This window comes from Melanotaenia boesemani, chromosome 5 (assembly GCF_017639745.1).
Source record: "Melanotaenia boesemani isolate fMelBoe1 chromosome 5, fMelBoe1.pri, whole genome shotgun sequence".
In the NCBI taxonomy this organism is placed as follows: Eukaryota; Metazoa; Chordata; class Actinopteri; order Atheriniformes; family Melanotaeniidae; genus Melanotaenia; species Melanotaenia boesemani.
In genome coordinates this window covers 39,193,075-39,205,453 of record NC_055686.1, presented here as the reverse complement: position 1 = coordinate 39,205,453, position 12,379 = coordinate 39,193,075, and the positions used below count along the sequence as shown (strand labels likewise).

Here is a 12,379-nt window from a genome sequence, read left to right as displayed (position 1 = left end):
ATGTGAAACTCTACCACACCATACTTTAAATAATTCTTCTAATTATGAAATTAAATCATTAAAGCAAAACATATTTTTGATGTGTATCAGTAAGAATAAAGGACAAGGATATCTATTTAATCAAATAATGGCTGGCAAAGCTGAGTCATGAATGTGTAGAACATGTTTTAATTTCTATCAACATTACCTCAAAGTAGACAAAGTCATTTATTTTCAAGTTTTATAAACTCATAACAGCAAGAAAAGATAAGTTTTATATTCCTGATGAATGAATGTTGTGGCTTTAAAAATAAAACAAAGAGGCTTAGTTCTACTTTTCATGACATGATTACATACAGTCAGAGTTCGTCCAGCTCCACTACAACACAAACCAACCAGATGCTCTTACCGTTTTTCCATGTACCAGCTACTCCTTTTGTTCCAGGTCGAAGCCCGGGACAGGAACGGTGAAACACTAAGTGGCTCCTACTTTGAGAAATTCGATTTAGCAGGATTTCACTCACAAAACATGTTTATACGAGTTTAAAGTCCAGATTTAGTCAAACTAACACAATAAATGAATTTCTCCTCTGATGATCTATCAGGTCTGGTCGTCCATGTGCTTTTTACTGAATAAACCATAATATCTAAACCTAAACTGTCCCAGGAGAATTTCCTAAAGGTTCTATATGCATTTTATCTTTAAGTATTTCATTCAATTGATTACATGATCTAACCAAACTGTTTTTGGCACATTTTGAGCAACAAAGACAAACATTTGTTAATTTCAGCTCCTTTAATTTCACTGCCATCTTTGTTGTATTAACTAGCAGGAGATCTTCCACTTTTACTCTGCTGGTCAGACACAACAAGACATTTCAAGAATTTTCTCCCTGGAAATTACAAGTATTTCAGATTCTTCTTTTAAATATAAAAACACAGATTTTACTAATAACAAGAACTATAATGACTTACCTCCGTCACGGAGAGCTGAACTCCTTCTGGTTGGTTCTTTAGAAGAACGTCCATGAACACAGAACACAACGTAGAGTTCAGACTGCTCAACTACAAGAAACAAACACAAACAAAAACAGCTGAAAAGTTGGGTGTAAAACATTCACCGTGACAAACATTCACGGTGGTGTGGCGGTTAGCACCGCAGCCTCACAGCAAGAAGTTGCTGGTTTGAGCCTCGTCTGGGGTTAGAACCTGTGGGGTGGTGGACATTCAAAGGCCTGCATGTTAGGAGCAAGTGTGGCCCTGCGATGGACTGGTCACCTGTCCGGGGTGTGCCCTGCCTCTCACCTACTAAAATCCTTACCTGCGACCTGTGAATGAAAGAGGAAAAGTCAAGGTGAGTCTTACCTGAACGACTCGCTCATGGCTCTTCAGGACAGAATCAACGTCTTGTTGCTTTGCTCCTGAATCAGTATCATCTCTGTGCTTTTAGCTGCAGATCAGGGACAAAAGTGTGTACATTAACAGCATAAAACTTTACTAAACGCAAACTTAGTAAATACACTTAAGTCTTTTTTTAAATTAGAGAGATTAATTATTCTCCCTAAAGAGAAATGACTTAACTAATGTAGCCAGCCGTATAAGTGATTTTTATTTTATTTAAACTGTTGTATTTCTCATCACACTTTCAACATCCTTCAGGGACAAGTGATAGAAATTAGCACATGGCAGAAATCTGAGGTGTTCGCATGCATGTTTCTGTGTCATGTTCATTAATATTAACACGCTTTCTAAATGAACAATTTAATCATTTAAAAAGGCAGAAAATATTTGCTTTCTACAGCACAGGATAAATACCTTTAAAATGGAAACAGAAGAGACCTGTGGCTTTTGACAAGCTCCATGTCGTCTACGTTCATATTTTACCATTTTACATGTAGTTGTTGAGTCTAATCAGCAAGTTATCCTCTGATGTAAACACAGAGACTTTCCACACAGAATAATGCTGATTTTGTCAAAGAAATAAATCAGTGAGTGGATTATTACGCTGTAGCTATGAAGCCAGACGCTGCCTACCGAGTGTTTGTGCTCTGAAGTTTTTCACTGTAAGCAAACTTTCAATTTCAATTGCAATTCCTTTACTGTTGGAATTTTAATCTTTCCATCAAGGAATTTGTGTTTATTTATGTTGCATTTCCAGTAAAAGAGAGGAAAGGCCCTGCAGCCCGGGGAATTTTTGGGAAAAAGTGTGTTAATTATGGCTTTTTCACCCCTGAAACTCACCGATGCTGCACAACGAGCTGCTGTGAAAGGGTCAACATTTACGTCCTTATTGACTAAAGGGTTTTGGACTAGATAAGCTTTCAACTTCTTCCAAAATCCTTTTGAACTTTGAAATCTTGGTTGTTTTTTTGTTTGTTTTTTGTTTGTTTTTTGTGTGTGTGACAAATATTTACCTTGTTTGTAAAATGTCAGTTTAAAATAAAGAAAAAATGCAATACAAATGAGTTAAAATGTAGAATTTAGTTTGGCTGGAAAATTGATAAATGAAGAAAAATAATCATTAAAAGAAAGCAGCAGGGGTGATTTTGTCGTCAACCTGAAGATAATTCGTTGCCTTCCTCCTTTTTTGTGTTGTTGTTGTTGTTCTCTTGTGCTGGCAGCAAGTTCACAGCAGAGCTGAGATTTTTTGGTAAGTTTATTTTTTAGTCTTCAGGTTTCTCAAACATATTTGGGAGAAATAAAAAATCAACCCAAATATGAATTATGTTGCTTTTTAAAAGTCTGTTATTTTACATTGACCTAAAAAACTAACCAGCTGATGATTCATGGCTCATCTTCCTCATTTTTTCCCTGATCTCAGCATTTATAAACTCCAATCCAGCAGGTTTTCAGTGTATTCCTGCTTAAACACGTGAACCAAATTAAATGGATCTAACAGCCAACCACGTTTAGCACAACGACTCATTACTTTGAGTCAGGCGTGTTGGAGCAGGGCTTCATGGAAAAGCTGCTGGATTGCAGCCCTTGTAGGTCCAGATTAAGTATGCCTGCTTTGTTATTTATACAGAAGCCTCCAAACCAGCTTTTACACCACAGGAAGGTTTAAGAGATTTCATTGCGAGTAACACTGTTTTAATCACAGTTAATGTGATTAAAACAGCTAATATGAGAGGGCCTTAATGTGAAACAACTGATGGCTGCTAGATGCTAGCTGGCTGTAGTAACCACCAAAAAGATTAAACATATTCAATAAAAATGAGAAAGTCACTCATATTTTTCTCCTAATAGGTTATTTTTTCTTAGACGCTGTTTATCTTAAGTTTTATATTTCTCCTGATAGTAGCACTGGTTCGTCTGAACACTACAGAGCAGCATTACCTGGTCTATCAGACTGCACAGACACGGCCTGGATCGGGATGTTCAGGGACTCCTGGGAGCGGTCTAATGGAAGTACCGGCTCTTCCAGAAACTGGTATCAAACTAAACTAAACCTGCTCAGAACTGTGTTACGACCAGCGAGGCCTTTCAGCCGCAGTGGATGATGATGACTGTGCTAACAGACATCCCTTTGTAACTTCGGTAAGTTCATTTATCACAGGGAGATTTAATACTGTTAATGCTGCAGAAGAAGCATCAGTGATGTCTTTAGCTGATTTAAAATCTGCTGCTCAGTGTGTCAGTAGTACCAATGGCTGCTAGGCTTCAGAAACAAATGTGGAATCCTTGCAAGCAAAGCTGAATTATCTGAAGGGTATTGTGGAGACAGGGCCAGGGGCCTATGCCTACCTGGGGCCCACACTAAATCTTTCACACTTCTAACACTCCCCAGAGACCTCTGTATTTTTAATCCCACCCTGCTTGCACCACAGTTAAATACCTGCAACACTTTACTACTATATGCAGAAAGCTTCAACCCCACTGACTTTATTAGTGAGACAAAATTAAATAAAGACAATGGAAGCAAAGAAACAGGTGTGTGTGTCTTATATCTTTGCACAATAAACCAGCTCTGCCTGTTTCTGGCTGAATCACTTTTGTTTCTCTGTAAACCAGAAAACTAACAACAATCTAACAGCCCATCCAGTCGCTCTGTTTCTATGTCAGGCTATGTTTAGTATGTAAAAGTTGTTTTTTCCCTAAACTTTCAGCCCTGCAGCTGACGTATAAAAATTTACTTTAAATTTAATTTTTTTTCTTAGCAGTCTGACCTGACTAGCCGGTTAGTTTATGTTTGGTATTGTGCATTATTTCATCTGTCTAACCTCAACAAGGTTCTTTCTGGAAGAAACTTGCATGTTTTCTTCAAGTTTTCTGGGTCCTCTGGCTTTCTCCCACAGTCCAAAAGCATGCATACTACTTTAGCTGGTGTGATTGGTTGGTTGTTGAGTTTTGTTGGTCCTGTGATGGACTGGCAGCCTGTCCACCGTGTAAAAGGATGGAGGATTTTTTATCTGTAACTCCTGGTTGGATGTAGAAGAAAGAATAAAAGATACCAATGTGATAGTGGAGCAAAGCTGTTTTAATCATCACATCAAGACTGTAACAGGCATAACAGACTTGCACAATAAATAATAATTTAGCTAAATAACGTACAGATTTATAAAACACAGTGTCATATGTCTGCAAAACTAATTCATACAAAACCAGGGTAATTTAGCACAGTACTGGAAAAGCCAAACTTTGCTCCAGGAAATATTAGCAACAAAAACCAAACAATATAAAAAGAAAAAAGAAAGCAAGCAAACAAAAGAAGAAAGTTATATTTATAACTGTGTTTTAAAACGACTGCTCTTGTTTCAGGCCTTAGATCCGGAAGAGAAATAAAAACAAGCTTTGTAATGAAATGAAAGTGAAAGAATCCCTCCTGCTGCAGGTGAGAAAAAGAAACTAAGACAAAAACAGGGACAAAGAAAACCAAAGCAGTCCTCACATGTTCTCATGTTCTTGCAGCTGCAGTTCCAGCTGGAGAAGAAAAGTTTGACTGAGGTCAAAATGAGCTGCGAGCTGACCGGCGTTACAGTAACTTACTGCCCAACGCTGGTTTTAAATACCAGTTAGTTTACAATAAACTTCACGACTTAATACTGTTGCTGTTTTATCTAAAAAGTCATCCTGAACACCAACATAACTGCAACAGAGGCCTTTACAGGAAACCAGGACCATTTCCGGAGAAACACCACCTGCAGGCTTGGCTGCATCTGGTTTTTCAGGTCTGATCTAAAGAAGATGATTTTACTCAAACAGAAACACGAGTGTTAAAAAGAATGTCAGGAAATGAACTAGAAAAACAAACATTAAAGAAAACAACAAAAACTAAAAGAAAATTTGGGATTTTTGCTTGTTTAACATGGAGAAATACTAATAATCATGTTAGCTATATATTTATTGATTTCTTTATCCAGGAAGCTGGAGCCCATCCCAGCAAACAGCAGGTGAGAGGCAGGTACACTTGGACAGGTCGCCAGTCCATCGCAGGGCCACCACTCGCTCCGCTGGAGAATTTAGAACGATCAGTTAAACACCTTTGGATGGTGGGAGGAAGCCAGATAAATAACTATGAATGAATTTTAGTAGAATAGGGCCACAACAACACGAGCCGACAGTTTCCTTTTAACTCATCCTAACAAAATGACAAGAGGCAGATCCTCCCAAAGACATTATTTTAACCTTTGACCGTTCCCCAGTTAGAAGATATAGAGAACAAATGGTACCAACCTGTGCAGAAATGGTCTTTTTGGAGCCCTTAAGTGTCTAAAACCTTTTAAATTTTGTTCTGCTTCACTTTATCAGACTTTTGCAGAGATAATGTTCATGTATTGATCTATGATTGGATGGATTAGAGCTGCAGATGCACTGTTTAGAAGGGATATTAATACTGTGTTTGTATATTTAGTAAATAAAATGTTTGAGATCCGCTGAGTTAAGAGACTGTTTATATATATTTATATTTAGGCAAGCCTGACAATCTTGTATTTTGTCACCAGTAACACATACAGTCATATTTACATGTGTCACCAGATCTCACGAGTGTCGTCTTTATTATGATTGTAAAAGTATTCAGATGGACTTCGGGGTTGCAGAGATACTTTTAGAAGAAATGAAGTTCATACTTTCATAATTGTTTTGTTGTTACGACTATTGCAAACATGTTTTGTGGATCACATTGTGTAAATCTTACTTTGTACCTACGCCTGATCCTTTAACACTTTCCTTTAATACTTGTGTAGAACACTTATACCCTCAGTCCACAGCTTGCATTAGGCCACACGGTCCACACATCGCAGCTCTTCGTGTGCACACACCCTCGTATCCTTGTTAAAACAAGGGATGTGCACACAGAGACAGATGAGATACAGGTGTGTAGGTTTCATGGATCTCTCATGGCTTGGTACATTCAACCAGTTCTGCTTGTTTCTGCCTGAATTCCTTTGATTTTACAGTAAAATTAAACTGGCCGGTTGGTGGTGAGTGTCACTGGGTGATGTGCAGTTTTTCTATTTTATTTCTCTGCTGCTGATGATTATTGGATTGATAAGAGCAGCACGGGTCAACTAAACAGACGCTGTTGGTCATTAAACCAAAACAAGATGGTTGGCAAAAAGCTAAAGTAAAGTGGAACCCACATCAGGAAACACATTCCTTACACTAAACACACTGGTGGATTTGTGGTTATGTTAGCTGGTAATTCTAGCGTGTACCAGGAATTAGGCTCCAGCATCCCTGCGACCCTGAAATGGATGAAGGTGTTTGAAAATGAAAGTAAATGGACTTAGTGTACTCTCTTTACTCTACCTGCCACATTCACCCATACTCATATGGGCACGCTGGGAGGCTAACTGGAGTTAGGTGTCCTGCCCAAGTCAGGGGGGGCCTAGAATCGATCTACCAACCTTCCGGTTGGAGGAAGTCTGCTCTTCCTCCTGAGCTCCAGCTGCTACTGATGGACAGATGAAAGGTATGGAAAATGAATGAAGGAGTATGATGTTTATAGTGGCTAGAACTCCTGGCATAACCACTCTGAAAAGAAAAAGCACATCTAAAACGTGCAGGGCCGACCTACGAGGAGCTTTACTGGAAAACTCTGCTTTACAGGAAAGCAGGACTTAAAAATATTTCTGAAGAAACACAACTTATAGGCGGTACCTTGTCTTTCAGTCACGAGCTATGGAAGCTATTTTAATCCCAGTGATAAATCTGCTGTCATCTACGTGTGAAGGAGTGCTGAGACTAAGTGACACACAATCATAAAAGAATTCATGGTATGTAGCAGGCGAGGTGGAAGCTGTTATAAACAGCCGTGTTCGCTCTTCAGTCACCTGCACTACAGCTGGAACTGAAACAGGTAACAACATTTTCAATCAGCTCATCAGAGGGAGTGTGTGTGTGTTTGATATATTCTCTAAAATTTGTTCTTAATGGGTGAATGTGATCGGAGTTTATATCTATCTATATAAATGCATTGTTTCAGCTCCTTGTTAAGCTAGAGGATAATTACTTTAAAACCATGCATTTGATCTTTAGTTATCATTCTGGTTGTTTTTGTCTTTTCTGGTGAAAGTAGCTCTCCAGCTCTCTGTATTTTAAAACGAGGCTCTCATTCAAGGAAACAGTGTAGATAAATGTCCATGTCCATGTTAGGAGGGAGCACAGCTTGATTTTCTTCCTGTTTCATGTCGTAGAGTTCGTAGCATTATGCGTTCTGTTCTTCTTCTCTGCACCTGGTTTCATTTGCTTCTTGTTGCATCCCTGCTCCCTCAGTGCATGCTTACCTCCGGCTTTTATTTATGTATTTTCCTCTGCCCAGTCCTCATTGTTTCCATGTAGTCACTCCCTAGCCGACCTCTCCTGGTGTTCCCTCGTGTTTTATGTTGTCATTAGTGTGTTTCAGAGTTTTGGTTTCTTGTCTTTAGCTGTTCTTCCTGTTTAGTTGAATCTATCCAATAATCCATCTTTTCCAACATCCCCCTGCCTCTGGCTCCGTCCTGTATTTGGGTCCCTCCTCCACACAGACACTTTGACATGTGTGTTTAAATGTGGCAGGTAAAAGTAAACATTTAAGACTCAAGTACAGTAAAGCCATGTTTGTCCTGTGTTACTACAACTTCTGGAATGTTTGCTTGTGATGAATTCATGATGAATGAAGACTTTATGTGCAAAATAAAATAAAATAAGATATATAACATTAATAGAAATAGACAAAAATTCATACGGCAAAATATATACTATATATTTATCTTTTTTTGTTATATATAAATATATATATATATATATATATGTGTGTGTTTTTTCTTCTTCTTTTCATCCTTCGAAAATCCAAACTACGGAAGCGTGGAGCTGTCACCCAAATGAAAAAAAATCGGACCTTATCACGTTATAACGTGATAAGGTCCGATTTTTTTTTAATTTGGGTGACAGCTCCACGCTTCCGTACCAAACACTATCATTGTCAAATAACTAAAAAGCTCTAAAGCTCCTGAAAGTTTTCTGAGCTGATGAAACTTTATGGAGAGACCAACTGTTCACCTATACCTGTTGTTATAGTGTGCAGTGCATTGTGGGTAGCCCAGTATGAAGTCAGTGTTTCCCTGAGGCACTGACTGTTGCACCCATAATCGCATAAAATGTTTTGTACTTGTAAAACTAATAGAATTTATCTATATTTGTAGATTTACTTGTTACACAAGTCACAAAACGTCTATCTTTCCTGGCTCCAATCGCAGAGGTGAACCTGCAGCTATAAGTGCTTTTGGATGGAGGAGGGACGGACCCGCTTCCCATTGACAAAAGGTAAACGTGTTTTCACGTCAGTCTCTAAATCCACCAACAGGTATTTGAGTTTTTGCAGCAGATTTCCTTCACTAAATGTAAGATCTGTGTTTATCATTGTCTTTTAGCCCAACAGAGCAACCAACAGTAACTGATGTTTGTTTTCATTTTTAACATCGACTAAGGTATGAAGAACTGAGTATCTGAGATGGCAAGCAGATCAGCCCTGTCCACTGCTCCAGGTGGACTAAGACATGTTGGGAGTAAATTCCGAGATTCCCTCTTTCTCCTGGATGTTCTATATGCGGATCAGTATGATGGAGAGATTTTTAATCAACAACTGGCTGAGGAGACAGAAGAAAACTTTTACAAAGGGGCTCCCCCCAACTGGCTCAATTTCCACACCAGTGAGCATCCTGAATTTAAAAGTGGTTTCATCCAACGAGATGGATTTGAAACTCTTAAGAACCAAATTGTGGAAAAAAGCAAACTCCCTGCGGTATCAGCTGTTAAACTGTTTCACCAGCCAGGAAGTGGAGGAACAACCATGGCCATGCAGGTGTTGTGGGACTTGAGGAAAACTTTTCGATGTGCTGTTTTAACAGACTCAACCTCAGACATCACAAAAGTTGCAAAGGAGGTGGTTTTCCTTTACACAGCAGGTGATCAAGGCCACCAGAACACAGTGTTGTTGTTAGTAAATGATGAGCATGTTCTGGACAAACTGCAGGACAGCATTATGCTGACCATTGCTGAACAAGAGATAGTCACCCGTATGCCTGTAGCGATTTTACTCAGCTGTGTGAGAAAGGATGTCCTGGTACAGAAAGGCCCCGTTGTCCTGCAGAGAGTTCTGTCAGATGCAGAAGAGAAGAAATTTAAAAAGAAAAAAAAGGAGCTTATCGCAAGGTATGGTGAGAAAATAAAACTATTTCATGGCTTTAACATAATGCAAAGTAATTTTTCTCAAGATTACATCAAGCAAGCATGCGAAGTATTCAGCTCAGTCCGAAAAGCAAACAGACCACAGAAGACCCAGCTGGCTGCCTACCTGTCCCTGCTGAACGCCTACGTACCAGGTTCATATCTACTGGAGTCTCAGTGTCTGGACTTCCTCAACCCTCACGGTTTTGTCCATGGAGACCTTACAGTTAAGGAGTTGATGCAGCCCTATGGTGATCTCATCATCACCTTCCAACAAGATGAAAGGTCTGAGAGAAAGGTCCGCATGGCTCATCCAATGATAGCGAAGTGCTGCACTGAACTCATGGCTGCAGCAGGAGTGACCAGAAGTGACACAGCAAGAAACTTCCTGAACAATTTTTGCAAATATGCAGAAAGTGATGAGTTTCCTCAATGTGTGCTTGGGTTTGTCAAAGACATGCTAACCAAAAGAGAGATGAAAACAGAGGACCCAGTCAATACTTCAGATAGTAAAGAGAATCAAGAAAGGTTTTCAAGACTCATTCTAGATATTCACAAGATGGAGGGAAGCAAACAGAGTGCCTCAGTTTTAAAGGTGGCATCAAAGAAATTTAAGCTAAATCCATTTTTCCCTCAGGCCCTTGCTCGTTTTTATTACATCGAACTAAAAGACTACAATCAGGCAGAGATTTGGGCGAAAAGAGCGAATGAGAGAGATCCCCAAAATTCATTTGTTGCAGATACACTGGGGCAAGTCCATAAGAACCACCTGAATAGCAAAGGAGTTTCTACCAAACCAAGAGAAATTCTGCAGCTGGCTGAAAAAGCCATTAATGCTTTCAAGCATGAAGAACAGCTAGCTGATGCTGAACAAGAGCCCGACATGAACGATGACAGCAAGACTAAAGTCTTTAATTCCAGAGGGCTCTTTGGTTTCCTGCAGGTCTGCAATATCTTGTATGACAAACTTGTCCATCAAAACAACATCTGGAGAGACGTTCTCACACAAGCTGTGTCCTTGTGCTCTGTCCTGGACACACTTGGAGATAACAAAATCTTCAGATTCAATGATCTTATAAAAAGCCTCAGACCAGAAGTTGAGAGAAAATGTGATTTTTTTGACAAATATCTGACATACTCCAAGCTTAACATAGAAAAAGATGATCCTGAATACATATCTAAGGACACCTTGCACTGCCACAGGAAGTTTGTTGGAGACTCACCACACAAACAAGTCAAACAAAAGATTGCTGAACACATGCAGAAGCTTAAACAAAAGCTAGCTGATACCACTGCAGGGGTACTGGCATGTCTCGACCGTGAACATACTGAATCAGACCTTAAAGAAATAACTACATGGTGGAAGGAAATTTGCTCCAGTAAAAATCCAGGAATAGCCGTGGTCAACTACATTTTTGCTCATATCATTTTAATGAACACAGGCGGGAGCTCTCCCTTAAAACGCAAACCGTTCACAACATTTAGAGAGAAAATACCCCTGAAACTAAACGATCCGCCTGAACAGCACATGCTAGCCCTCCTCTTGTACTGGCCTTCGGGGAATGAAGACAGATGTATCTTTGACCTCAGTCAATTAATCCAGCAAATGCACTGTTCTTATGAAAATACATACAAGAAGCATTTTCGATTAAGGTACCTTCGCCCCCTGTTTTTCCTTGGAAAAGGACAAGAACTGAACAGGACCATTCACAGAAAAGTTCTTGAGATGTTGTTTTATGAGGAAAATCAGGAAACTAAACCAGACTGGAGCTATAACTGGAGAAATGAGAACATTTTTAAAAATTCTGCCGTCCAAGACCGTCTTCTCAAAGTAGAAGGAGTTGTACGAAACTACAGAGTGTATGCATCTGTTGGTGGCACAGAGATTGAAGTGGAAGCCAATCTTCAAAGAAGCCTGTGGAGATCCCGCAAAGTTTCCTTTTACCTCGGATTCACCATCAGAGGTCCTGTGGCCTTTGATATCCAGACAAAAACTGAAGACAAAGGTAAGATAAAAGGAGTTGTTAACTTTTATATTATATGACCTTTTCAGTAATTGCACAATATTTATTCAAACTGATTCAGGCTTGAAACTGAAGCATGAAACTTGCTAACTTGTTGTCTGTCCTTGTGTGAATTACTTTTTATTTATGAAAGTCACAGAAACTCTGTCCTCTGCCTGAAGATTGTTCCTTCTAGCAGCATCCCTTCTAGTATTCTTCTGTGCCGTTTTCATAGACCAGATTCTTAACCTTTAACATTTGCTTTATCAAGGGCCTTCTGGAGGACTCCTTGAAGCTCGTGCCAAATAAAGGGTAAGGTTTCTGTAGTTGGTGTTTTCACTCTTGCAGAATGAAAAACAGGATTCCAGTGGATGGACTAAACTTGAGCCTGAAGTTAAGAGTACCAAAGTAGTTAAAACCTACAGGTAAAGACAACAAATAATCACACTGTAAAGGATTTTCATGACCTGAGGCCTCATTTATAAAACTGTGAGTAGCAAAGGAAACTACAGGGGCGTATGTAGGGAAACAGGAAATGCAGGGCTCAAAAACTTTTTACAGAAGAGCATGCATGCATGTCCCACGCCTGTTTTTATTAATAAATCAGAATCAACTCCAAAGGTTGTGTACGTGAGGGAGCACCTATCTGATGAGACTGAGATCCTGATGGACCAGGTTGAAAAATGTAAAAAGGTTGTAATTGGTGGGCACGGCATGGGCATTACCAGTCAGAAAGGCAGAGGAGT

The 12,379-nt window shown here is 39.4% G+C and overlaps 1 protein-coding gene and 1 long non-coding RNA gene across 3 annotated transcripts in view; one reads left to right on the top strand and one right to left on the bottom strand.

Moving 5' to 3' along the window:
• Positions 1-795: 795 nt before the first annotated feature.
• On the bottom strand, positions 796-1,359 carry LOC121640683. The gene is made up of 3 exons (XR_006010554.1): positions 1,345-1,359; positions 955-1,044; positions 796-872 (listed from the first exon to the last, which is right to left on the bottom strand). It is a non-coding gene; the product is annotated as an uncharacterized LOC121640683 (long non-coding RNA).
• Positions 1,360-7,255: 5,896 nt separating this feature from the next.
• LOC121640242 (sterile alpha motif domain-containing protein 9-like) overlaps positions 7,256-12,379 on the top strand; it is a 43,734-nt gene continuing 38,610 nt past the window's right edge. For both annotated transcript variants that reach the window (XR_006010426.1, XM_041985938.1), the window contains exons 1-4: positions 7,256-7,282; positions 8,607-8,727; positions 8,892-11,636; positions 11,905-11,945. Coding sequence is in view for 1 of the 2 variants with exons in the window: in XM_041985938.1 (XP_041841872.1) it covers positions 8,915-11,636; positions 11,905-11,942 (2,760 nt within the window). In the remaining variant the exon portion in view is untranslated. The remainder of the gene's footprint in view (positions 7,283-8,606; positions 8,728-8,891; positions 11,637-11,904; positions 11,946-12,379) is intronic.